The 27,630-nt window shown below is 40.8% G+C and overlaps 1 protein-coding gene across 1 annotated transcript in view; it reads right to left on the reverse strand.

Moving 5' to 3' along the window:
* Window positions 1-27,630, reverse strand: part of CTNNA2 (catenin alpha 2) — a 2,858,593-nt gene that overhangs the window by 238,664 nt on the left and 2,592,299 nt on the right. Inside the window, exon 15 of the mRNA XM_078679035.1 lies at window positions 7,334-7,515. Coding sequence (XP_078535161.1) covers window positions 7,334-7,515 — 182 coding nt within the window. The remainder of the gene's footprint in view (window positions 1-7,333; window positions 7,516-27,630) is intronic.

Consider the following 27,630-nt stretch of genomic DNA (forward strand, 5'->3'; position numbering starts at 1 on the left):
CTGAGCCATATTTAATAGTATGTACATTTATAAGTGCTCATTACCAAGACAGCCCTGCTGGAATACAACACATTTGTTTAATTCTCTGCTTCCAGAGCCAGCGCTTAGCAGCCTGGCTGCCAAGTCTGGCGTGTGGGGCGTCACATTAGGCAATGTCTTTCCTCAGACTAGCTGTCAGAAGGCCGCTAAGCTACTCGAGGCTTAATCCTGTTATACTCTGCTAACATTCAGGGGATTTTTTTTTTCTACTCCGCCGCTCCTTTCCGAGGTGAAATCTGCCTCCGTCGGAGGCTTCCAAGCAAGGTGGGAGAAAATGTAATTTAGACAGCCCCAGCTCGTGTCATGATAACACCCACGTGTCGAATGTGTTCTCCGGACATTTCTGAATAAAGCAGCAATAAAAAGATGCATTAGGGCTGCACGCAGTCATAGAAGGGGCTATGGACATTTACATAATGTTAGCAGACTGTAAATATACTGTGCACTGAAACAAATAGGTAATTTATTATTAACATGGATTGGCAATCTTCAATTTTGGGCCACATCAAAGACGAACTAGAAATCAAGCACTGCTGCTTGGAAATAGAAAGAGCTGCATTGTGCAAAACAATAATAAAAGCATGCAGCACTATATTAAGCAAGTGGTCCTGCAGATGTCATAAAGCTGCACTCACGATAAAACTTTTATATTACTGTGACGGTAAAGTATTGAGGCTCAGTTCTTAGGAAACCAAGCAGTATCCTGAATACACCCTACAGTGGCAGTTTCTACAGGCAGGCAAGTATCCACGGGCCATATGTATCAACATCCTGATTTGAGATTCTCGAATAGCGATTTTTTAGAAATCGCTATTTGAGAATTGCAAATAGGGATGTATGTAAAAAATCGCAATTTTTAAGCGATTTCTTAATATTCCTTAATTGCGATTAGCAAACTGCGAATCGCAATTAAGGAATACTTTCCCATTCATTTCTATGGGCCAGGAGGCCCATAGGAATGAATGGGAAGTTATTCTCAATTTGCAATTCGCAATTTGAGAATGACAAATTGACAATAATTTCAAGGGTGCAGGGGTGTCAAAAGGACACCGTGATGCACCCCTGAAATAAGCATGGGTGCACATGTGGCGCACATGCATGCCCTAGGGGCATGTATGTGCTTCACATTGCACTTTGAATACTGCAAAAAAGTGAATTTTTCGAAGAAATCGCAAATTAACACCAACTTGAAGTTGGTGGTAATTTGTGATTCCTTAAGCCCAAATTGAACTTTTTGGTGCTTCTTACATTGCGTTTGAGGAATCGCAAAATTTGAAATTCCTTATTTTGCCTAAATACATACCATTTGGCAAAATTGCATTCGCAAACGCCACAATTCTGCGAATTTCGGCGTTTGCTAATGCAATTTTGCTTGATACATATGGCCCCAAGAGTATTCTAGGTAAAGTGCAATCTATGCCTTAGATATCTTATGCATGGAGAGACCATTTAATAAAATGTTGACCCACCGGTTTGCTCTCTGATTCATTTGCCATTAGAGTGCCACACAAAACCAGGTCACACTGCTTTAGTTGATCTGGTTTCTCGAAAGCTAGGGTTAGTTCTCGTCCACTGTGTCTTCTTTATGCGGTTTCAGTGTGGAGGTCGTGTCAAAATACTTTGCCTTCAAAAGATATCTGACACTGACGTTTGAGCAACTTTGCCTCCCATAGCTTTCCTTTTCGTCATACACCCATTTCTACATCTATTTGCCCCAGACACTTCTAGCATTGCTTCATCTATCAAATGGGAGACATTCTAAGTTCCCTCACTGTTAACGCTATTGCTTCTATACCTCCTCCCCTGAAACCTCCTTTGATCAGAGATTTGAATTAATAGTGTTAATATTTCAAAAAGTGCTTGTTTGTTTGAATCATATTAAATGCAATAAGTTTGAAATTGAGCTTTGGCATTAAAAGTGCCATTCTCTTAACTTAATTAAGTTGAATTTACATTCGGTTGAAACTCCTGATCTTAAAAAAATTGGGGGACTCACCTGTGACCTAACTCGTAACTCCACTCAATTTGATTCATCACCTATTCTTCTCTTTTACCTCTGAATTCACAACATTCTTTACAAGGAGGTTGCATGGGTTTTTAATATGTAGAAGTTAATTTTTTTAATGTTGTTTTCAATTGTCTTGTTGATTCTATGTATTATCGCATATAAATTTGGTTTAAAATTAATTGTATTTCTCGCTATTTGATTTAACCCAATGAGGTATCACACAAAATAACTTGTCTAAAGAAAAGGAACACTGTATCAGTTATTGCCTATTTGGTTAGACGAGCACTTTAGTTACACTAAGCCAAAGTCCCTCTGGCACAGACGTCCTTTGTTGACCCAATTGTGAACAAAAGAAGAAAACAACTGTGGGGCATATATACAAGCCCCTATCGCCACTGGAACGTCACTTTTTATGACGTTCCCGTGGCGATAGGGTCCTTGTATAATATACAAGGCAGCTTTAAGCCACTTAACGTGGCTTAATGCTGCCTTGTACATAAGGCACCCTTTCATGCTATGTTTAGCGTGAAAGGGGCTTGCAGTGGGTGTTGCGGTGGGCGTTCCACTGGAACACCCAGTGTATTTGATGCTGCTCCCTATGTACATGGGTGGCCTACATAGGAGGCAGCGCCAAAATTAAGACCAGGAAAATCCTGGTCTCAAGTTGTCGAAATGAGGAGAAATGCATTATTTCTCCTAGTTTTTTTCTTTTTCCATGTGTGCTGCCTTATGCAACACACATGGAAAAAGCAAAATGCCATGGTTTGTTTATGTACAGGAAAGTGTCCCTTCCTGTTCATAAACAAATATTTAAAAAAAAATTTATTTTGTAACTTTCATGTGTGCTGCATGAAGCAGCACACATGAAAGTTACAAAATGGCAATTTAGAATTGTTTATGTGCATGAAGGGACGCCTTCCTACACATAACCAATCCTCCCTCTCACGCAAACACCCTTGCACTCTGGTGTAAGGGGACCTGCATTGGCTTTAAGTTGTTAAATTTAGCACCATTGCAGGGAGAAACGCAAGGCTGAACCACATTCTTGTATATATGGTGCAGCCTTGCATTTCCAAAGTGGTGGAGCATGTCGTTAAGCCCAGGAGGCTAACGGCACGCTCCCCCACTTCATTGTACATATCCCCCTGAGTGCTTTAGGCAGAAAGGCAGAGCTAATGTTCAGTTTTAGTGAAAAAAGGAATTTGATTATTGTTTTTAGATATTTGCTTAACCATTAACCACTTAAACACTGGTATGAGCATAAATAGCTCATATGTACAAAGTGGGCAAGGCAAGGCCCTCAGGGCATCGGGGCGGGGTAGGGGGTGCTAGCAAAAAGCACTGCTACTACTTTTCTTTACAGGGGGGCGATATTGCAGCACTGCTGCAAAACCAGCCCCCATTGACAAAACCACAACCTGCCGGCACAAAACCGTCCTCCAACCCTCCGGCACACTGGGTAAATGCCCGGTGCCCGCTATGGCCAGTCCAGCCCTGCAGCCCTGCAGTGATGCAAATATGAGGAGACTCTTGGCTCAACACACTTACCATACACTTCTTTGCTGTCTGAATTCCATTAGTGTTCCGCATTAGAGACACCGATCACCCAGACACTACTACATCTTTAAGCAAAACACTGTCCAGTGCTGAGTCTCTTTCTAGCATGAAGATATGCACAATGAAACCCAACCTGTCAGCACCGTAGTAAATGCAAGAGACCAGACACAGACATATCCATGTTACTACATCACAAGTGACAACATGGGAGTGATTACATTACGTCGCAAGGTGTTTCCTTGGTTGGCAAGAAAAATCCATTTGGTTCAGCTCGAAGATCTTTACCATCTGAATGAAAACTTCTTGTGTACCCTTGTTGAAGTATCTGAACTCAAGTGTGACCTGCCTGGCAACAGTTTCTCGACTTGTCCGTATTGATGCTTTTTGCGCTCTAAAAAATAAGACTAAGCCTCAGAGAAGAAATCTTGACCAGGCGTAGGTCAGAAAAGTATTTGGTTGACAAGAGGACTTCGGAGGGCAAGGAAGTTTAAATCTTTCTGTTTGGGTACTCCACCACCCAAAACAACAGCATTAGCGGCAGTCTTATTTTGAGAGGAATTCACTGGATACAGCCCCACTCCAGGGTTTCTACTTCAACCAAAAAAATAGGGGCCTGATTTAAGGTTTGGCAGATGGCCCGTTGTTCTGCCAGGGAGTTTGAGGAGGGACTGCCCGTCAGATTTATAAATGACCACCAAGCAGGATTTTCTTTTTGAAAATAAAAAAGAAACATTTCCCCTTGCCATGGGAGTCCTCTCCCATGGAGAGGGGATCATTTTGCAGTTTTCGCTGCCTCTTACTGTCAGGGTTTTCCTGGCAGTGACAGGCAGTGAAAACTGATCTCTAATTCAGCCCATCTAAATTAGGATGATAGTCTGCCTCCAACGGCCCTTATTCTACAGGGCTGTCAGATGGGTGTGATCACAGTGGGGATAGAGAATTGTGTCCTCTGTGATTGAACCTATGGTCTGCAGCATTAAAATTTAGCAGGCGGACCATTATCTTAGCACTATGTATACTCTGACGCTGTTTCAATATAAAATATAAATCAGGCCCTAATTCATAAGATGTCATTTTTTTCAGGAAGCCTCATCAGATGTATCTGACCTACGTATGATCGCGCGTAGGTTCCAGGCCTTCTGATTGGAGCTTTATTTTACTTGGTGCTGTTTGTCCTAAAAATTTAAATATATACATATCTCTGATTCCACTGACCGGGTTCTAAATATATTAGTGTACTTTTTCATCTTTATTTATTTTTTCCTTAATTTTTAGAGATTGGTTGTGCGATTTATGTGTTGTGTTTTTATTTTTAATTGTGTTGGTGTTCCTAAATGCTTTATACATTTTCCTAAGTTAAGCTTGTCTGTTCTGTGCCATAGATACCAAGGGTCAAGCAAGGCTTTAAATTATTGAAAATGTCTTTTTAACCAACACGTTTGTGGACTTACTACTCGTGGACTCACATCCACTCCAATTAATAGCCCATTCTCTTACAGTTATATTTTTTTTAGAAAGTGAGATTTAACCCCTTCCATGCTCATGACGAGCTGAGCTCGTCATGAGTTGCGCCGCTCGCATGCTCACAACGAGCTCAGCTCGTCATGTAACGCGTTTTTTTTCAAAAAGCCGCACAGCGCGAAAATCGCGGCCGCACGCAACCTTTGTTTAGGCTATCTGGGGCCAACCCATGTGCTAAGAAGGAACTTATCAGGAAAAGCCAGTAAGGGCACACTATTTTGGTCATCTTTTCTCAGGGAAAGCTGAGAATGAGTCAGCTGACTACTTAAATGGTTGGTAGTAATTATAGCCAAGTTTTGGATTCAGGAGTGATTAAAATGTAGAAGAGGTGATGGAAGGATTTTATTACATAATCAGTCGGATCTTTTTAGAGCTATGTGTGACCAGTGCAGTTAAGATCTTTTTTTGAAACATTTGCATCTTATGATTTAGTAACTGATTTAACTTTCAATATTTAAAAACACATTAGCTTTAGATAAATCAGTAGTAACTGTATAAATGTACACATGTTTGTCTGAAAAACACTTTTTTTGGCTTAATGACTTCCTTTAAGTAGGAAGTGGGATATTCTGTCCATCTATGTTCCTATTCACCCTCAAGGTGTTTCTTTCTTTTTTCAAGTTAGAAAGTAACAACTACTCTCATATCTTCAGAGTTTTTCCTGTTCAGTTGACAGGTTTCAAGTAAAAGACTATCTCTGTTATAGATGAATGGTAAAGGAAGAGTTAGTTTCCTGATGTCATATGTTTACCTGCATCTGTTGGTAAGACTACCTTGTGAAGGAACCTACTGGGAGGATTTCTTGTGCCGCATGCCTAAAAAAATCTTGAGCCCAGAGGGAGATGCTGGCAATACAAAGTCTGAATCAAGAGGACTGAAAGCAGAAAAATGTCCTAAAGAACTGCATCAATATTAGGCTTGACAAAGACCATTATCCTTTTTTGAGAGTTCAGATCAAAACCCTCAATGTTAAAACTGGGAGCGACCACATTAAATCATTGGATTTAAATTAAAATATCATCGCTGAAACTGTTGCAACCCGTGAAGAGCTTTTTAAACCTATTCAGAATGTTCAGTAGGATGTTGAAGTGAGGGTATTAACTTCAAAGTAACATAGTTCACTCTGTTTGTCTCTGTTCACTAAAGTGATTTAAGCTCTATACATTTGTTCGTCTTGTGAACTGTACAGATAGGACTTACTTGCCCCTTTGTCCTGATTAAAACTTTTTCATCGAGATGACCAGGTATCTAAGATGAACTCTTGCTAGGCCCATACAAATAGCTCAGAGGCCTCTTTAGATAAAACCATTAAATTTTTCCCACTGGACATATTTTTGTCTATATCTTATTCAACATACCTAGGTCACATGCTAAATCCTCATCTGGGATCTGACAAATAGAGTTTAATAGAAGGTCGCACAGGATGATGCTGTCTCAGTCAATTCAGAGGAGACCACTTTAAGACTTTTTAATAGTGGCCCAATTAATAATGTTTATAAATCCCATAAACAAACCCTCAGAACCAGGGGTGTGTTTCAAAGGAAAGAACTCTAGTATGTTCTCAGACTGTCAGGACATTTCTGCAGTTTCCTACCTGGGTCCGCTATTCCTCCCATGGTGATTTCAGACAGAAAAACTAATGTAAGAAGGCCTGCCCTAAATCGGGTGCATCTTCCTAAGACTATCAACCCTGTGGTGGATGTGCCAATAAGTAAAAGTTTACAATGGCAGAGCCAGCTGGGGCTTCGACATCAGAAACATATTGTTTCCCACCACTCGAAACATGGTGGTGAACCTAGACATTTCCCAGTGCCTAGAAGGGTTATGAATACTCCCCCACCATCAAGGACCAGAGATGTTCTAACCCTGAAATTATGATGAATGAGAGTACACCCTATATGCACATTATCTGCACTCTAGATATTGCTTTCTTGGTAGAGATGAGCATAAATGCCTGATTCATTGAATCAGAATCTGCCACTCTGCCCACAGAAAGCACTTTTGTGCAGTAACTTGAATTTGGGTAAAGTGTTTTGTGAAGGGACTCTTCAGATGTACATTTTATGATATTGGTTTTCCAGAATACTGCTGAGCCATTCTTATTAGGAATAATAAATGTGAATCCACACTCATAATTAAACAAATTATACCCTTCACTGTAAGCGCACACATTGAACTTTCCATTATACTACATGTAAATATTCTTACCTGGTAAAATCTGTCATTTCCATCATTATCATACACATCTGTTTAGCCAATACAATAATATCGTTGCCACTGTCATCCCATTTGGCCACTTCAGCATCCAGTTTACTTTTCTCTTGGTGGAATATTTCAACTTGCTCAGCAATTTTAGCCTTTTCTTCTTGAGGCAGTTGAGCCATAATTGCCTATAGGTAAGAAATATGCATTATCAACAATATCCATAGTGCAATCAATAGCTTATCCTTTATTACCTTAAGTTGCACCTACACAAAGGAATCCCCTGTCGAAAATTGAAACAGCTGATATGGCTATTATAGATCTGTTAAAAGAGCCATTAAACCTCAGTTTAGTGGATTATGGATGGATTATTTTCTGCAATCCTATGCAGCCATTAGATCAGTAATTCCACACTAGACTTAACTATAATGCTCTCATTATCTCTTGGCTGTAAAACAGGAAACAAATGCAGTGGCAATGAAATTAGAAAGATAATGGGATTTAAAAAGTGTTGTAACTAGGGGTGGGCGCAAATTCAGTGTAGCGTAATCTGACAGAATTACCTAAAATTTCAGTGAGATGACGCTTGAAATATGTGAGAGAAGTAAATCTGCATTTAGTGCTATTTCTTAGTGCAACTATCCCCCCTTGCATCCAAAATGAACATGAGGATGCATTATACGGTAAGAAACAGAGCTAAATGCAGTAGAATACAAATAGCAAGCACCAACAGCCGCTCCCCAAATGTGCTCTCCGATTAAGATTTTTTCACCAAATTACTCTTCATTATGCGAGGAGGAGTAATCGCATAATTATTGGTAATTCCGTGTCAAAGAGTAATGCGTAATTCCTGAAATTACAACAATTAGTCCAGCGTAATTGAAATTCTGCCCGGGCCGGGTTGTAACTCAATTTCCAGAATTCTACTCACCGGTCCTGCAGACCTCTCTGAAGCAGTGAGCACATATCTATATTATACTCATCAAAATAAATTTCAATAATGTACAATATAAAATACACAACAGATTAGATTTTAAATAGTAGGCTTGATTTTCCCATAGACAGCATTGTAACTCATTTGTCAATTCATTTTTGTTGGTACAGAGGACAATATATGTGGCGTGTATTTGACTGGCTGTCCACCTCACCCCTGTCTTTTGGAAAAGAGATGCCTGCAGTCAGATTTATTGCATTTGACAATGGCAGTGAATCAAAGTCAATATTCATTTTATTGAGCTCTCACTCATGTCTAGAAAATTACAGAGTATTGCCCTATGTGTCCACCTGAAGTGCTTAGGTGCCTTGTCAGGGAAAGTAATTGTAGAATGATAAGAATATCTATTCTATATTTAAAACAGAAAGACCAGCTCATGTGAACATATAAGACATGTCTGGAATGCTCCATCAATTGCAGGTATGCAAAACAGGAAATAAAAGTTTCAATAATTTGAAAGGAATTTAAAACTAAAAAATCTAGTAACATAATTTGCAGAACTCCTCACTAACTTATGTAGACATCTCTCAACACATACATATGGTAGCCATAGCAAAACAATTTGCATTAATTACATTTTTAGGAATTGAATGTCCAAAATGCGAAATCTCAGCACCACCAAGTGTTTTTTCCCATTGCAAATTCTTTCAGAGTTTCCCAAGCTCAACAGTTGAAACTAAGCAGCCCACACTTTCTAGAAGCATTGACACAAGTGCTCGCTATAAACTAAACAAACACATGCTTCTCTCTTTCACTTGGCATGTGTCTAAAATGTCATTGATAGTGGGCGAAGCAGCTGTCAAATATTAACTTGAATGTTCTCAAAACATTTTTTCAGGAAGATGTCTAGTCTATGTTGGAAACTTTTGCACTCTGTGAGATGAGTCCCACTGGCAAGAGTTCAGTAGTAGACTAGACTGAACTGTTTAGTGATTGGTGGAATAAGTGGCGGCTAGTGAACTTTGAAAGAGGTGAGGCGTATATATGTACCTGGAATTGGAGCAAGGAAACAAGGCTGACACTCTAAAGGAGGGTGAAGGTTGGGGATTCTATCCTGTACGAATTCAGGAAATGCAAAGTCAAATGGTGTATTTTGCCATCCGACTTTTATATAAATTGGTCAGCTGCGGCCGGTAGTGGGAGTACCTGCCGGGCGGTGTTGTGGGGAGGGGAAGGGGCAGGGTGGGGGGTAGTAATGTATGGATTACGGACCTTAACAGGCAAGTAAACATATAAATAAATTAAACGAATTTTGGTGCACGCATTGCATCGCATTTGGTAATGCAGTGCCACTACCGGCCGCGGGTGAAATTGGTTACAAATCAAAAGGTACTGAATGAAATATCCCAGTGCGTGTTGTAGTGTGCCAGGCAAGTGCTACGTCTTGTCAGAGTTTTGGAGCTCAACTTCCCTAGGACAACTGTGAAAACATGATGGGAAATTGCTATAGCACAAGACCAATCATTTACTAAAATACAAATGTTTCCATCTGGCTTCTAAACAGTGGAAATATGAGTCACATGTATGAATGCAGTTCTGCTATGTAGGGCTTAGCCAGATTAGCTGGAGCTAGCACTCCCAGATGCAACACAAGTGCAGGTAAAATCGACTGCAGACAAGTTGAAACAATCCCAGTACAGCAATAAAACAAAATACAGTAATAGTAAACAATAGTCAGCAGTGGAATGCTGCCAGGAGCGCGCCAGCACAGAGAGAGAACAGGAATGCACTATATCTTACAAGATATGATACATTGCTGCCCTCTTCATTTGACGAACCTCAGAAAGTTATCTTGCTACATTGTGCTGCTTCAAATGTTAGTAAATCTGACTCTGAATCGCCCTGTATCTTAAAAAAATAATAATGTGAACTTGCTTAATGCAAGTGGTGCTCACAAAAGTGCTCCAATACCTTTGAGTCGAGTCTGCACTATAAAAAAAACACAGAAACAGAAAAAAAGAGGTAATAAAAAGTATTCAAATAAAAAAAAAGAAAGACAAATAGATAACCAATTCGTGGCTGATTCGTACTCAGTGAAACCAGAAAAGCTGGTTAAATCATTGCTTCATTGTTTAAATTGTGTAATATTAGGCATATATTTTTTTCCCTCAAAACTTCTTTTCCTTCATTATCACACTTTCAAATATGTGAGTTCAGAATACCAGTTCTACAACAACCTATTAGGCTTGATTTAATAGACTATAATAATCTGGGCCACGTTCAGGGTTTACATGACAACTGTCTGGCCTCTTGGTTCAATAATGGTTTATGTTTTAAAAACTTTTATTAAGTATTTCTCAGTGCAGTGCTATAATGTGATGTAATAATAATGACAAAGCTTTCACATGTGAATTTTGAGGACACTATATCATATTTACCTGTAGCAAACATTTTCAGAGCTCGTTTAAATATGTCTATGAATAAAAATTCCCTCACATTTGTTTTTCTTCCATTAACAAAGAGAGACACTAAAGACTTGTAAATCCACTCACAGGCACACTCTCAGACAGGCATTACACCTGCAAGTAAACATGCAAACACGCATACTTAAAAACACTCGCTTGCACACATGCAGAAACCCACACATTCTAGTATTGGAACTTACCTCATCTAAAAAGCTGCAACTCCTGCTTGGCAGGCCAGCCTGAGAACTTGCATGTGTTGCTTCCAGCTTTGGAAGCTGCCCACCAAAGTAGGTTGACCTCGAAGCTGACAGAAAAGCTTCCACTTTTTTAGTCATATGCTCTATTTCCAACAAAGAGCCAGGATAGGGCTGGAGGTCGACCTCCCTTCTCTAACCTGGCTTCTGATGGGGCAAATGAGTGTATGATAGACAAGCCCCACCAAAGCTCCATGTTCAATCAACATATAACTTTTTCATCTGGAATACAACTGGTTGTGCATTAATCGGATCTTCTCCTGGTTCGGCCAACTAGAGGTGGTTGGAACTGACTATACTCAAGTTTAACACATTTGTAATTTGCATTATGCATTTCTAATGTTGCAAATGGGTTGCACCCATTTAGTCTGACAAGAGTTTGTGCTTTAGATCACCTGTTTTTTTGGACCTGTACTGTGGATGAGTCTCCCTACCTAAGTATTATTCATGGTAATTGCTCTTTGCTCGGGTAAGGAGCACTCGGATGGTTACATGTGAATACATTTACAAACGCTTGTGTGGGCTGCATATGAGAGACTACCAACGTGTGCAACCTGGTAGCTGCACACAAGTTACATGTATGTGGCACTGTCAAAAGACAAATTCAACCTGTCAAAATAACCCCTTTTGGCCGCCATAACTTCCTTTTAGATATTATTAACTTAACTCTATGTAGGCTTTATTATCCATTAGAGGCCATGGGACCTGCTGAAAATGCTCCTGTGGCTACATAAGGGCCCCAACTAGTCTCTGGTACAGCAAAATGTATGTGTTGGTGTATAAATGTAGGTTAGAATGGTCTCAGGCCAAGTAGAAGTTCCGGGTCCAAATTTTGCCAATGGAGTTCTTTCACTCCTGGTGTCCTGAGACTTCCATACCACGGATTTTCAAATTCAGATAACGTACACTTTCAGAACATTTTGAAAAGAGCAATACAAGCTTAACTCATGGAGGTGCTGTGGGCTAGAAAGTCAGAATTAAGGATTGCACATAATAATACTTAACATTTTATTCTGCAATCAATGTTCTTCCAATAAAATGATAAAGTAATTTACACACCACTAAATACTATTTCCAAATCTCAAATATGTACAGTGTTGCAGATGGAATTACAATTTAGAACTCCCTAAAGGGCACTTTCAGAACAACCAGGGTGCAAATCATGTACCCTACAAGAATGTCAGTTGGCGCTCTTGGGGTAAGGGCAGCCTCTATCCTCACAAAGCTACAAAACACATGCCCAGGAATACACCGTTTCTATCCTTCTGCGATTCCCAGAAGGTTTGGGGGAGGCACTAAGATGGCATCATAACTTTACTACAGGGGTATTTTAAAATTAGCACAAGCTGGCAACAAAGTCCGATCGTATGTCAAGGAATCCAGATATGCCAAAGCATCTTCATAATTGGATTCTGGTTTAACAAATTATATACAAGACAGCTACTCTGAAATTGAATAGTGTGACAATCTGAAGATATCTTAAGACACAGTTTGAACAGTGAAAGCATTACTCATGTTACACTTTACCCAAAATGGTATGGCACTGACCAGTTTGGTCTTCAAATAAATCATAGTAATTTTAGTCTGGGACCCATCTGCCACAGTGTTACTTGTGTACAGATCCCAAGCAGAGTGAGACAACCCTCAACTTGTACTTGTGATCGCACACAACCTGCTCACAGTCCGTTACTCTAGTTACAAAAAAGAAAAGCCAAGTAACTGGACTCATTTACATCATCCATCTGCACACGAAGTGACATCACTGGATTTCCCATCATCCATCTGCACTAGAAGTGACATCACTGGATTTCCCATCATCTATCTGCACAGGAAGTAACTTCACTGGATTTCCCATCATCCATCTGCACAGGACGTGACATCACTCCTTCCTCTCCCAGGACCTATTAAATGGTGACCACAGTGCGAACACTCATTGGGCACGCACAGCAGGTGCAGTGCCGGCATGCCTATGGCAAGCCAGTTTGCATCCAAGAGTGCCTATACCACACCCATCATCTCCTGGTCCTCCCACAACTCCCCCGCTGCGACCCTTTGTCCCCTCAACCACACAAACCGCTATATACACTGCTGCCTCACCACTCTACACAACTCCAAAGGAACGTTCTCTTGCAATTTCTGCAACTTTTCACGCACAACACTCAACACACCCGCACCAACAGAAGGCAACACCCCACTCCCTCACACAGTCCTGCAACCACGAACACTACACTCCACACTCATATGCATCTTCTTTAATACCCGCTAACTCATAAAACACGCCACAGAGATCTGGAACCTGCTGCATGACAATGCCCTGAACCTACTTTTTCTCATGGAAACTTGACTGAACCCTGCATCAGCACCTGGCATAGCCACAGCCGTCCTTCCCAGCTACAAGATCACCATGACAGATTTCACAAGCCAGAGGTGGAATCGCCATCACACCATAGAACACAATCAGCTGCATCACCTCCACAGACACATCATCTATCAGCATGGAATTCCTGTTTTTCAAGCTCCACATCACAGACAACTTCACCCTGAGTGGTACTCTCATTTACTAACTTCACTAACACAATCACCAACGTCCTTACACCACTCATCCTCAAAGCTACCAATTACATCCTTCCCAGACACCAGAACTTCCATCTGGAAAGACCATGCCATCCCCAAATCAAAAGCACTCATCGAAGACCTTGAAAGCCTGGGCCTCACCTGATGACCGTATTTACACCACCTTTGATGATATCTGAGTTGACAAGCCCAAATACGTCTCCTGGACAGACAATTCCTTTGTGAAGTTCAACTTGTTCGTCCTGGTCCAACGCGCATGCACCACTGCTGCAGCAGGAACATAATCACTGGCATGGGCTGGAACAATGCTCTCAAGACCAACTAACCTGAACACAGCAACAGCCGCCCCAAAGCCATTAAGAATTTCAAAATTTGGAACACCTCTTGCGTCAACTCCCTAGACATGTTCAAACACAGCAATATAACAAGATCTGGACACCAGGGCAGTTGGTACATAGAACAACACAGACTGATGAAACCACATTGACTAACAGCTGGAGCACAAATGGAGAATGAGCCCGGACAATACAGACAAGGCCATGTCACAATTTACCCAGAGATGCTGCCATCTAATAATCCGGATCACCAAACTCGCCACTCTGACAGACCATATTGATACCAGCACCACCAGAAGCAAAGACAGTTTTGCTACTGTGGAGGATTTCACCTCATCAGAAGCCATCTCCAACTTGATCACAACCTTGTAGGACGTCTGCAACAATCTTTTTCAATTCTTTAGCAAAACAATTGCTGCCATTTACAGCAACTTCAACCTACAACTGAACCCGACATATTTCGCCAAATGCCTACAGATCTTATCCAACTCAACAATACTGACCACATGGCACATCATCACCCCAGGAGAAACCACCACCACTATGAAGTCCACTTACTCTGGGGCCCAATCGGACCCCTGTCCCCACCATGCCTACTCCTGAGAAATGCAAGCCACCAGTGCCATGCTCACACCCATTCTGAATGCCCTCCAACTACAGACTGTTCTCTCTGCTAATATTTCCTACCAAGGTCTTCGAGAAAAACTCTGGCTAGAGGAGTCATGGTGGTTCTCATCCTCATGACAATCTCCGCAGCATTTGACACAGTCTTCTACACCATCCTCATCCAATGTCTACAGGACATTGGGGTCTAAGGACATGCTGTCTGATGGATCTGCTCCTTCCTGACTGGAATTACCCCTTCAGGCTGGCACTGAACACCTCAGACACCCACAAGCTCCTATGCGGAGTTCTACTAGACTCTTCCCTGTGCCTGACCCTCTCCAACACATGCATGATCCCTCTAGCCAGCATCATTCTCTCCCACCACATCAACATCCTCTCCTATGCCTATCGGAACATTGTATTGTATGCAGCTGACACTCAATTGATGCTGGTCTTTCAACAGCTTGATGGTTCAGTGACTCATGATTTCCAGGGTTGTCGTATGGTGGTTACAGACTGGAGATAAAACAGCTGTTTACAGCTTGAAGCTTGAAAAACTGATATTTTTTCATTTGTGGCACCATCTGCTACCGATTCTTTTTTACTTTGGCCTCTGAAACTGGGCTATGTTCCTTCTCTATCCATAGTGACCAGAAATCTGGGGGTTCTTTTGGATTCTACTTTATCCTTCGAACCTTAAGTAAGGGCCACAGTAGTTACTTGTTTTGGCTTGTTGAAACATTTGAAAACTTTCTTAAAATATCATTCTTTAGCTACTCAGAATGGGATTACTCACACCCTGATCACCTCAAGAGTAGACTATGCAAATCTCCTTTATCTGGGCAGCTCTCAAAATCTGCTCACATGACCCCGCTATTCAACTCATACAAAACACTCCTAAAATACATTCCAGAGTTCCTGTCAGTTACCAATTAAATCCAGAATTCAGTGTAAGGCTCTCTTATTCACTCACAGAACTTTCTTTCAGAATGGTCTGCACTATATTCAAAATAGGTTCTGCCAATCAAAACCTGCTTCCTGTCCCAAATGTGTGTAAACCAAAATCTGGTGTCAGATATTTTGCCTTTATTGCTCCCACTATTTGGAATTCTCTTCCATTGCATACTTGCAATATCTCTAATGAAAGTGCATTTAGAGCCCAGAAAACAGGCTTATCCCGGAACCTTAGTGTTCCTCTTTTTTCTTGTTGTATTTCAGCACCAGGATGCTCCTCATGAAGCAGCAGCTGTGCGTTATAAATATAACTTCATTAATGTACTCCTTCATTCATTCATGTTAATGACACACAGCTCATTCTCTCCCTCATGGGCAAGACGGGCAGTACCCGAATCAAGTTCAATACCTGCATGACTGAAATCATCCACTGGATGAAGATCAATGCCTAAAGCGTAACATCAGTAAAACCAAAATTGTGATTAAAAAGGTGTCGACAATGTATCGGAAGAACTACCTGTAATAATCCAGGAAATCTTGAGGTATTTAGAAGGTTTATTGAACAGCACAGCATCAAGTCCTGACGCAGCAGGATACAGGTGACAACTGACAAACAGTGGAGAATGCTGTATGAGCAAAGCTCTGTTAGGAATGTAGAATCAAAAGGAAACACAAACATGGCACATGCTATTAAAGGAGTAGCAGCATAGATAAACTATGTACAGAGATGTGCAGAATGTAACACACCTCCCTCTTTAAAAGAAAGTGGAAGGTATAAAACTTAACGCAACTAAACATGGTAGAACATACTATACAAAATCTTGTAAAGAAATAGGTTTTCTTCTGATGCGCCCATCATCCTTAATTCTTGAGGCTACTGAGTCAGAACCATACTCAGATCCACCGTCAGAGGTGTGATCTCTGTTTACATTGAGATGAGGTTGAAACCTGGAGGCATGTTGTGTAGGACACTTAGCAACTCTACTTAAATTCCAGGCCTTGCCGTCCTGAGTTATTATAGAGTTACTGAAGACTTTTTTTATTTGAATGGGTCTGCCAAACTTACTCGTACCTTTGCTAACAAAGAAAGGTTTTGCAATTCTGACCCAATCACCAACACACAAATCATGTTCTTTAGTCTTCCACTTCTTGTTGTACCAAACTGCAGACTTATCTTGTTTTTCACATACTCTCCTCGCAACTTCCTTGACATCAAAACCATTCTCCACCAGGCCTTCACATTTTTCTTTGAGCCACCCGGGGCACATGTCAGTTGCAGGATTCCTACCTTTAAGTAATTTGAACGGACTGATCTCAGTGGTGGTATGAGGGGTTATACGATAAGTCCAAAGTTTCTGTCTAATGCGGTTCAGCCAATCCCCTTTTTCTTTGATAGCATCAGAGACAAAACCCTTCAGAACACGGTTAAAGCGTTCAACTTGCCCGTTCTCATGTGGCTCGTAAAGTGATGTACAAATGTGTTTGATGTTGCAGGATTGTAAAAACAGTTTCATTTCAGTAGAGACTAACTGCACACCATTATCTGACACTAAAACTGAAGGACAGCCTTCTCTAGCGAAAACTTCTTTGAAAAAGGAAATAACAACTTCAGAAGTGATTTTAGCTACAAATTTTACTTCTGGCCATTTAGAATGGTAATCTACAATGACCAACGCAAAACGTGAACTTTCAGGTAAAACTTGGAAAGGCCCTGAAATATCAAAGGCTATCTTGCTCCATGGACACTCTGGCCATTTAACTGTCTTAAGGGGTGGAATATGTAATTTTAGCATCTTATCACTATTACAGCACTCATCGCATTCTCTAACAGTGCGGTCTATGAACCTGTCCATCCCAGGCCACCAGAAATGAAGTCTTATAATACGTTTCATGGCTGAGATTCCTGGATGAGTCTTGTGTGCTAATTTGAGAATGAGCTCTTGTACACCACTAGGTGGGATGCATTTCTCAGATTTGAAAAATAAATTACCTTCACACCATAATTCTTCCGCTATGTTATAAAACGGTAGCAGCTCATATTCAACATTATTCTTACTAGGCCAACCTTCTAACAGGTATTTCTTCAACTTAACAAATTTTTCATCTTTATTCTGGCATTCTATCCAAAATTGTTCAGAAATATCTTGATATTGGGAAGAAACTAGATCTGTAAGGCCTAATACAAAATCAACTTCAGTAAGACTATTCACACTGTCAGCTTTACTTTCACACGGAAGGCGTGATAAGCAGTCGGCAGTAACATTTTTCTTTCCTGGAATATATTCAACTTTAAAATGGTACTCCTGTAACTTGGATGAAAGACGTGCAATCCTAGCAGTCGAGTTCCAACCACCACCAGCTGATAGGATATGCACCAAAGGTTTATGATCCGTTCTTAAAATAAACTCATTGCCCCAAATGTAAATTCTGTAGTGTTCAATGGCCCATACACAAGACAGCAATTCACGTTCAATAACCGCATATCTGCGCTCAGTTTCATTCAATGTTCTGGAAGAAAAGGCTACATTCCATTCTAGCATACCATCTGTCTGAGATAGCACACACCCAAGACCGTATAAACTTGCATCAGTAGTAATGATGCATTTTTTTCCAATTCTAAAGGGTTTCAAAGTAGGGGAATTAACAATATCATGTTTGATTTCAGTGAAAGCTTTTTCTTGTTCAGTCTCCCAAACAAAATCATTGCACTGTCTTAAAAGTTTCCTTAAAGGTTCCATTTTGGTGGCAAAGTTTACAACAAATTTACTGTAGTACTCACACATTCCGGAGAAAGAAAGAAGTTGTTCCTTATTCTTTGGGGATGGAGCACTGAGAATAGCATCTACATTTGATTTCTTTGGAACTAGACCTTCCCCCGACAAAGTGTGGCCTAAATATTCAACTGACTTTTTAAAAAGTTTGCATTTGTGTGCCTTGAGAGTAAGCCCAGAATTTTCCAATCTTTTGCACACAACACTCAAATGTGAACTATGTTCAGTTTCATTTTTTGAGAAAATCAAGATATCGTCTTGAAAGCATTTTACAAACTTGTCAAGATCTCTGAAGATTTGAAACATGACGCGTTGGAAAACAGAGGCAGCGGACGCTAACCCAAACGGCATCCTTCTGTATTGAAACAGTCCCATGGGAGTGATGAAAGCTGTGTATTTCTTAGAATCTTCAGTAAGCTCAATTTGATGATACGTAGATCTAAGGTCTAAAGTGGAAAAAATCTGCGCACCATCAAACAAGGAAACAAGCTCATTAATATTTGGAAGGGGATGACAGTCTATAACAATATTAGAGTTTAAGGCTCTCAAATCGATGCAGACCCTTAATTTTTGGTCATGTTTGCGTACCAAAACGATAGGAGAAACCCATTCAGACGATTCAATGGGTTCAATAATATTGTCTTTAAGTAGGTCATCCAACATTTCTTTTAGCTCGTTCCTAACATTTAAAGGAACTCCTCTAAGTTTTTGTTTGACTGGAACTGCACCCTCTTTGAGAACAATTTTGTGTGCAAAATTTTCCAGTCTACCTAAACGGTCACAGAAAACTTTATTGAACTTTTCACTCCATGAAGTAATAACATTATCTTTCCCATTTACATCAGAAATAGAACTAATCATATCTTGTTCACTACACAATGAAATGGGATCTTTGGCACGTGGATTTAAAGTAATGCCAAGTTCCCATTGATCATGCCAACCCAGTACATTGATTCCTTTGACGGCAATGTAAAGCTTAATTTGAGCTGACCTTCCTCTGAAACATAAAAGAACATTAAAGAAACCTTCAATGTCAATTGCATTACTATTGAAACTTTCAGCTAAAATATCTGAGGGTTGTAAATCAGAGCTGTTACATACTGTAGTTAACTTTTCATTAAAGTATTCCCTAGTAATAATCGTCCATGGAGATCCAGAATCTACCATGAGTTCGATAGCGATGGATGAAATGTGGAAAGTACATTTAGGAGATTTCCTACTGGTTGATCCAAGGATAGAAACGACATATCCACGTTCAACCTCCTGTTTAACTTCATCTACAATGCTAACAGAAGATACTTTAGTGGGAATGGGCATAATAGATCGTCCAGAGCGACCTTGGGAATTGTACCTTCTTTCCCTACATACATTACTAAAATGTCCTAGTTTGTTGCAAATATTGCAAGTTCTGTTTAAAGCAGGACAGCCCTGAAAGGAAGCTATATGTGATTTACTACCACATCTGTAGCATGAAAACGATGAATTTCCAAAATCTGATCTTCTGTTATTAATACTCACAGAATTTTTATATTTAGACTGAAAAGGGATAACATTTTTATCATCAACCTTGGGTTTAACAGTACAAACTTCTTCCTCTACAATAGTTTTACTGGAATTAGAATTTGAGGTTTGCTTAACTACTATGTTCATCCACTTTTCTGACATTTCAGTAGACTTAGCGATGGCTATGGTTTCTTCTAAGTTAGGATCACCTATACACCAAAGTTTATCTTGTACCTTCTTGTTTTTAACATGAACAATAATCTGATCACGGATCATCTCATCTGCCATAGCACCAAAATTGCAATGTAAGGTCAGAGCTCTTAAAGCAGTGAGAAAGTCATCAAACGATTCCTCTTGTTTCTGTGCTCTAGTATAGAATTTGAAACGATTTAAGGCAATATTAGCAGTGGGCTTGAAACGTTTCTCTAATCTGCCAAGAGCTTCGGTATAAACATTCACAGAATCACCACTTCCACTAGGTACAGTAAATTGAGGTAAAGTTCTAAAGATTTCTTGGCCTTCAGAACCTAAACAATGTAACAAAATGCTTTTCTTTCTTTCTGATCCCATGCGCTCCCCATCAATGGCTTTCATATAATTGAAAAACTCCTCCTTCCACCTTGACCAAGGCATGGGAGGGTCACCTTTAACTTGTAAAAACTTAGCAGGGGGGTCAAATTGCATGGTGAACGAGATTAAGTAGCAACAATAACAAAAAATTGAATGAAATAAATAAACCAAAAGAAAATTAAATGAAAAAATTAAATGCAGAGTACTCAAATAGATAAGAGTAATAGTTGAATAAAATGTACTTATGCCAATGTGGAATCACTTAGTTTGTGGTGATCGAGTTTGTAGTGCTGTGGAAGTTGAGACTTGAAGAACTGTTGCTGGAAGTACACTTGCCGGAAAACTTGAAGAAACGGAGTGTGAATAAACAGCAAAATAAAAGTTAAGGTAAGCGCTAAAATGATGGTTCACTTTTAGAGCAAGCGCTAATAAAAATGGGGAAAAACAGCAAGAAACGCGATTAGAAACGGACTCGTTCCGTCGTCGATGCGTTGCTAAGCAACGAAATAACAAAATGGCGGCACGTAACGTGCGTGAAGGCGTTGTAGCGTGATGACGTTGACACGCTAGATGAAACAGACGTGAATCCCGAAGACGTGGTTGTTGGGCAATGGCATTGCGGTGACGTTGTTTCTCCGCTTAGTAAACAATGCCGATGGTTGCCAGGCGATGACGCTCCGCTTCACGATGACGAACAAAGAAGGGGTTGTCACGGAGATGGAAGTACACAGAAACGTCGCGCTGAGAAGTCGTGCTGAGATTGGCAAAAGTCAAAAGATGCAGGCAGACTTAAAGGTTAGGAAACTGCAATAGTTGGTATTTTGAAGTAGATAAATGAAAATAAAAAGGTAGTTCTTGAGAAATACTTGCAGAGAACGATGAGCAAAGTTTCACCAAGGCAGGAAGTTCTCTTCAAAGGCAGGAAATCCAGTAGTATTGAGATAAAGATGTAAAATGATCCAAAATGGGTTCAAACTCCGCTCCTGTGCTGTAGATGGCTGGAGTAAGGTTGTCCTCGTCGCCAAAGTTTGTAATAATCCAGGAAATCTTGAGGTATTTAGAAGGTTTATTGAACAGCACAGCATCAAGTCCTGACGCAGCAGGATACAGGTGACAACTGACAAACAGTGGAGAATGCTGTATGAGCAAAGCTCTGTTAGGAATGTAGAATCAAAAGGAAACACAAACATGGCACATGCTATTAAAGGAGTAGCAGCATAGATAAACTATGTACAGAGATGTGCAGGATGTAACACTACCCTACTTAGGGCCACCTTTCAGAAGATGTGCACCATAGGAAGTCATTAGTTGGCCTGTCCTTAATGATACAACTATGACAGAAAAAGCAGTGTCTCCACTTTTGAAACCACAATGGCTCCCCTACCTCTAAATGAGGTGGGGGAACTAAGAGGTTGGTAAATGGTACATCTGTCAATTCTTCACTGATGTCCTGTTAGTGAGTTCCTGTTATTATCATTATCTTCTGTTGCTCTGCAGGTACTTGGCCTAAGTGTGATTGATGGGCCATCTACATCCTGATGGGCCATCCTGGGCAGGATCAGAGGGAGGAGCTGCCACTTACACCTGAAAGGACTGTGTCCTGTCCCTAAAAAAAGGTTGTAGTGAGTCTGCGGTCAGGGCAGGAAAGAAATAGACTTCTGCTTCTGCACTTCAAAGGCATCTCTTTGAAGCCTTCCCCACTTCAAATGCCCAATTGGGTACAAGTACTGGACCTCTGACACCTCCAACTCAAAACCCTTCTGGAACTAAGGACAGTCTACTGGGAAAAAGAACTGCTGTGCTTCTGGAGGGACTGACACTCTGCTGAACTGCTTTATTGTGTTGGCCTGCTGTCTGCTGACCCCTTTCCTGGGAGTGAGAAGGACTGGACTTGCATCTCTACATCCCAGAACCTAAGTATTTCCAAGGGCTTGTTGGCCTGCCTCCTGTTTTCTGAAGTCTCAGTGATATCAAAGACTTCTCTTTTCAACCTGCAAGCAGAACCTGGACTCTGTCTGCTATACGTCCTGCTCTGCCAAGTGGTGCAAATCCAGTCCTGGGCGCTTGGAAGTGAGCTTAAAAGTTCTGCATCTGCCAGAATCCATACATCAAGATTGCTGCGTTGATCAGAACCTACACATCTGCACCAATGTGGGATCCAGATCGATGCATCACACTTGGAAACACTTTATCACCTCTGGAACCACAACATTGGAACCAACGCAGCGCCTCTTCCTCATGGAGAAACCTGTCACATCGCATTTGGAACTGCCGCAGCTCGAACTGGAACATCGCTCACAAACCTGACACGTCACCGTGGTAATGTGAAGAAATCAGGCACATTGCCCAAATTGCATGGAGATCACCAAAGCATCTTCTTGCTTGTGACCACGATCAAGATACATTTGGTCAGCGGGCCCTGCAACCGCCTGCACTCCATTGACACTGGCCTGAAACCTTGATTTTGTCCAAGTCCAGTGCAACCAATTAGCTATATTTGCAGTTAATCTTTAAAAATTAATATCTTAACTTCTACTGATTTGATCTTTGTTGTTTTGGCCTTCTTTTAGTAATAACATTATTGTCTATTTTTCTAAACTGGTGTAGAGTCTTTGGCTGGTATTTTCATAGTGTTACTGTTTGAAGTGTTGCACAAATACTTTACACTTTGCCTCTTAAGTCAAGCCTGACTGCTCTGTGCCAAGCTGTCAGAGGAAGAACACAGGTTACTTTAAAGTGTGTTTCTGACTTTGATTGTGGTCTCTGCCTGGACAAGGTGCATACGTCTGACAACCAGAAACCCAATTGATGACACGCATACTAGTCTAGAGGACTAGAAAACAGCCTGAGTAGTGACTCACTACTTGCAAATATGTGAATCCCACCCTTCACTGATGTTTTCCTAAACGAAACACCATGAGTCTGATGGCAAAAACAGAACCAACTACTAACCAGAGGGTGTGGCGTAATGGCCAGAGCTGCCGACTTCAGAGCTGGGGATCCAGGTTCAAGTCTCGATGTCAGCTCATCATCCTGTGATTCTAAGCAAATCACTTAATCTCCTCATAAACAAATGTGTCCTTAACTGGTGCTCATGAAAAGTGCTGATGTTGATGATTAAGTGCTGCTGGTCAGCACCGGAAACCAACTGCTTGAATTATGCACTGCTATCAGAGTATATCAAAAAACGTTAAGGAGTAGATATTTGTTCATCTCTTCTATCACTGAATGCTCATGTCGCAACACAAGACTATCAAGAAAAATCCTGGGGCCTCATTTATGAGGCTGTGTGCCACTTTTACGCCGCCGGTGCGTCACTTTTTGTGACGCACCAGTGGCGTTAAAATGCGCCTTGTTGCGCCATATTTACAAAGTGACGCATCTAGGTAGATGCTTCACTTTGTAAACCCCTGCGCCACATTATACCTGCGCCAGGTATAATGTATGCAAAGGGGGCGTTTTGACGCAAGAAAGGGTCATGGAAGTGACGCAGTGAAATCTATAAGATTTCACTGCTCCACTTCTAGGACACAAATGCGTCAATTTCTTACGCCTTTCACATGGGGCTTGCCTCATGTGAAAGGACACATTGCTGGAGTTGCGTCACTTTTGTGACACACTCCAGCAATGCGTCACTTTTGCACCATACAGATACGTCAGAAATACTGACGTATCTGTAACTCCTTGCGCCATGATGCGTCATACTGTAAATATGACGCATCATTGGGGTCGCAAGGAGGGCGCAGTGAAAGTGACGCATCGCTGTTTTCACGCAGCGATGCGTCACTTTTCATAAATGAGGCCCCTGCTCTTTACCTTTATCAAAATAAGTGAGATTTTTTCAATAAATAGAGGCACTGTTATTACCAATAAGTCATACAAGTTGTAGTGATCGGCATAAAATGATATTAGTAACCCTCGGAGAGAAATGCCCACCTCCAACAAAGATTTACACAGCGAGACAATATTTTGGCTGCAGGGATCCGTAAATCGCATCAGGCATTTAATGATGTGCAACCTATATTTAAATGTCATTACATTCTTACTTGTTTATGTCACTTTCAATCAACTGAAGCCTTTTTCTACATATTCCTAAAATGCTCTTGGCTTTTAAAAATTCATAATTGACCTTTTTCAAAACTGGAATTAAAAAAGGTTATCTATAAACAGGAGATCAGAAAACGGGGAAATTTGCAAGTTAATCAAATTAAAATTCAACACATGAGTTTTAATTAGGTCTTATCAAAGATGCTCAGTCATTTTACATCTTAACACACTGAAGGCTTTCCACAGGAAAAATAGAACTAAAGCCACACAACAATATTTTACAGAGTAAAGCTTCAGAATTAGATGAAATTAATTAGATGCCACATCAGTAATCTCTCAGGCCAGGGTAAAAAAAAAGATTCAATTTAAATCTATCTTCGCAGAAAGTTGAACAAGAACTTTCAAGCAGAACAACGAGAAAAATAAGAAATTAAATCGAGGAGTCTCCAGATGCCTTGTTTCACTCTTGCCCTGAGAGACAATGCCTTTCATCCCTCGCCTAGCAACACTTCTTTCAGGAGGCAGCTTTGCAGCTAGTTTATAGGGCTATGTCTTCGAGTGTTTTTTCAAGGACAAGTGCTGTTTTGTTTGCTATGGTCATGGCTGGCCTCCAAAGCCTGTGACAGCACGTCACTTGATCTCGTAGGCGGGTAAGCGACTATATGATGTCGGACTTGCCTGGAATAGTGTATTTTTTATTTGCACAGATAGATGAATGTAAAAAAATTTGAACATAACAGGTGTTCAAAAAAAAAATAATAAGTTGCAGTTTATTCACCGTAGATGAAATTGACTACTGGCAGCACATGGGGCCTCATTTATGAAAAGTGACGCATCGCTGCGTGAAAACAGCGATGCGTCACTTTTCACTGCCCACTACTTGCGACACCAATGATGCGTCATATTTAATGCATGACGCATCATGTCGCAAGGAGTTACAGATACGTCAGTATTTCTGGCGTATCTGTAAGCGCAAAAGTGACGCATTGCTGGAGTGTGTCACAAAAGTGACGCAACTCCAGCAATGCGCCCTTTCGCAAGCCCCCTGTGAAAGGGCCTGCGTCAGTCTCACGCCTGCTGTGAGGCAGGCGCAAGATTTTGACGCAACAGCGTCCTAAAAGTGACGCAGTGAAATCTCATAGATTTCTCTGCGTCACTTCTATGACCCTTCCTTGCGTCAATACGCCCCCTTGCATACATTATACCTGGCGCAGGTATAATGTGGCGCAGGGGTTTACAAAGTGGCGCATCTACCTAGATGCGTCACTTTGTAAATATGGTGCAACAAGGCACATTATTTAGCTGCTGGTGCGTCACAAAAAGGGACGCACCGGCGGCGTAAAAGTGACGCACGGCCTCATAAATGAGGCCCATGGTTGTTAAGGAAGGACAATTGGGATGCTTCTCCACTTGTCCCATCCCTCCTCTCTCTGGCCCAAGTGTTACACCTCTCCTTCACTACAACGTTCTTCCCTTTTCTTTGTTCCTATGACATCATCTGGCTTTGGCCAGCTCTAGCATGTGCTGTGTTCATTTTCCATTGACATTCCAAATTCTGCATGTTTTGTATTGTACTGGAATGTCATCTGTTGCCCAGTTGCATCTGGAGAGTTTCATCTAGAGCTGTTAAAGGATGGCTTGATGTTGCTGTGCTGGAAATGAACCAACCTTCCCTAAAGTATATGGATTATTGCACATTATTTTATTCCAACAATGGCGACGAGGGTGGGATAAAATGATGTTCAATAATCCATATACTTTAGGTAGGCTTGTTTATTTCCAGCCTACCAAACCTTTTTAAGTGCTATGAACTCCTAAACATCCTTCCCAAACTTCCCCCCTCATTTTTAGCCAATTCATCCAAGTAACAAGTACACATGACCACTTATTACAGTAAGAAAATTCAACTTTTTCCAATCCATTCCCATCATCCAATCCCTACTCCAAACTGTACCAAACATGCATGGAATCGAGAGCACAAACCTAACACTACTAATACACAAAGAAAAAAACACTTATGACTAATCTGCTAAATATTAAGCTCTAATGTTTGTTTCCGGATTAGCGTGTTACTCGTTGCAAAGCATTTAAGCACCTCATTAGTGGTACCAAACGCGATAGGAATACCATTTACTTTTTAAAATTACTATTAGTGGTGAGTTAGTGGGGTTTATACACTGTTTCTGGTCGCTGAATGGCCGCACTTCAGGAACAAGCGCACTTGTCTGAGATGAAAGACAAGATATCGCCAGAATTAAAGTCAAGATTCCCTTAAAAAGGAAACAAACCTTTCTAGATACACACTCACAATTTTCAAAAACATTGTAATATAAATTTGAGATTGGGCTGCAGGGCTTTCTTTCACTTTGTAAATACTGTTGTAAGAAAAATTCCAATGCAAAGCTACAATCCTTTATATGTTACAACACTCTCCCCAAAGAATACTATTCCACTAGGAGGATAGGATATCATTTGATGGTAACAGATTACCCAATCCTTCCAAAGCATGGTCAAGACTAAATGCGTCACTTGTCCCATGAATGTTATTCTATGCGGTGTGATGATACTGTTAGTGCTGTAAAATTCCATTACCAGATAAGTATAAATCTTGGAAAGTGGGTTATTGGTAGTGGTAAGTATGCACCTACTGGTATGAAGAAGCCCACTAACATGATATGGCATCCAGTAAAGGTGTCAGTAAATTAGCCACATGCTCAACCCTTGCTTGCTGACAATGATCAGTCAGGACTAACTTAGGAGTTACTGTAAAGCATTTAAAAACACCAACAATTCAAATAAGTAAGACACACCACTCAACACAAATTTCACACCAATTTATAAAAATCGGAAATATTATTATGAACAAATGGACACCAAAATGACAAACATCCAATACAGGGAACCAGATATATGAATTGTTAAAGGTTAACCACTTAATCGTACCTAAAACATATAGCGCCACTCTGGGACATCTGGTCGTGCTTGACTAGGACACATTCAAAGTTTCAGGCCAACCATGATGGAGCCCTGGTCAGATACACTAAGACGGAGGCCTCGGTCAAAATTTTACCTTCACAATTTTCTAGAGCTTTTTCTTCTGATGGCACTCAACTCTCCACATCATGCCAGATTCAGAGAGGGTTCACCGGCTTGAGATTCCACTAAGTCTGCAGCTACAGAGCCTTCAGTGGGACAAACCTGAACTCCAGGGTGGGTCACGGTTGAAGATAGTTTGCATGATTCTCGCAGTTGGGTCAGCCACCTGTTTGAGTTTTTTCCCAAAAGATCTC

Source organism: Lissotriton helveticus, chromosome 2_2 (genome assembly GCF_964261635.1).
Source record: "Lissotriton helveticus chromosome 2_2, aLisHel1.1, whole genome shotgun sequence".
Lineage (NCBI taxonomy): Eukaryota > Metazoa > Chordata > Amphibia > Caudata > Salamandridae > Lissotriton > Lissotriton helveticus.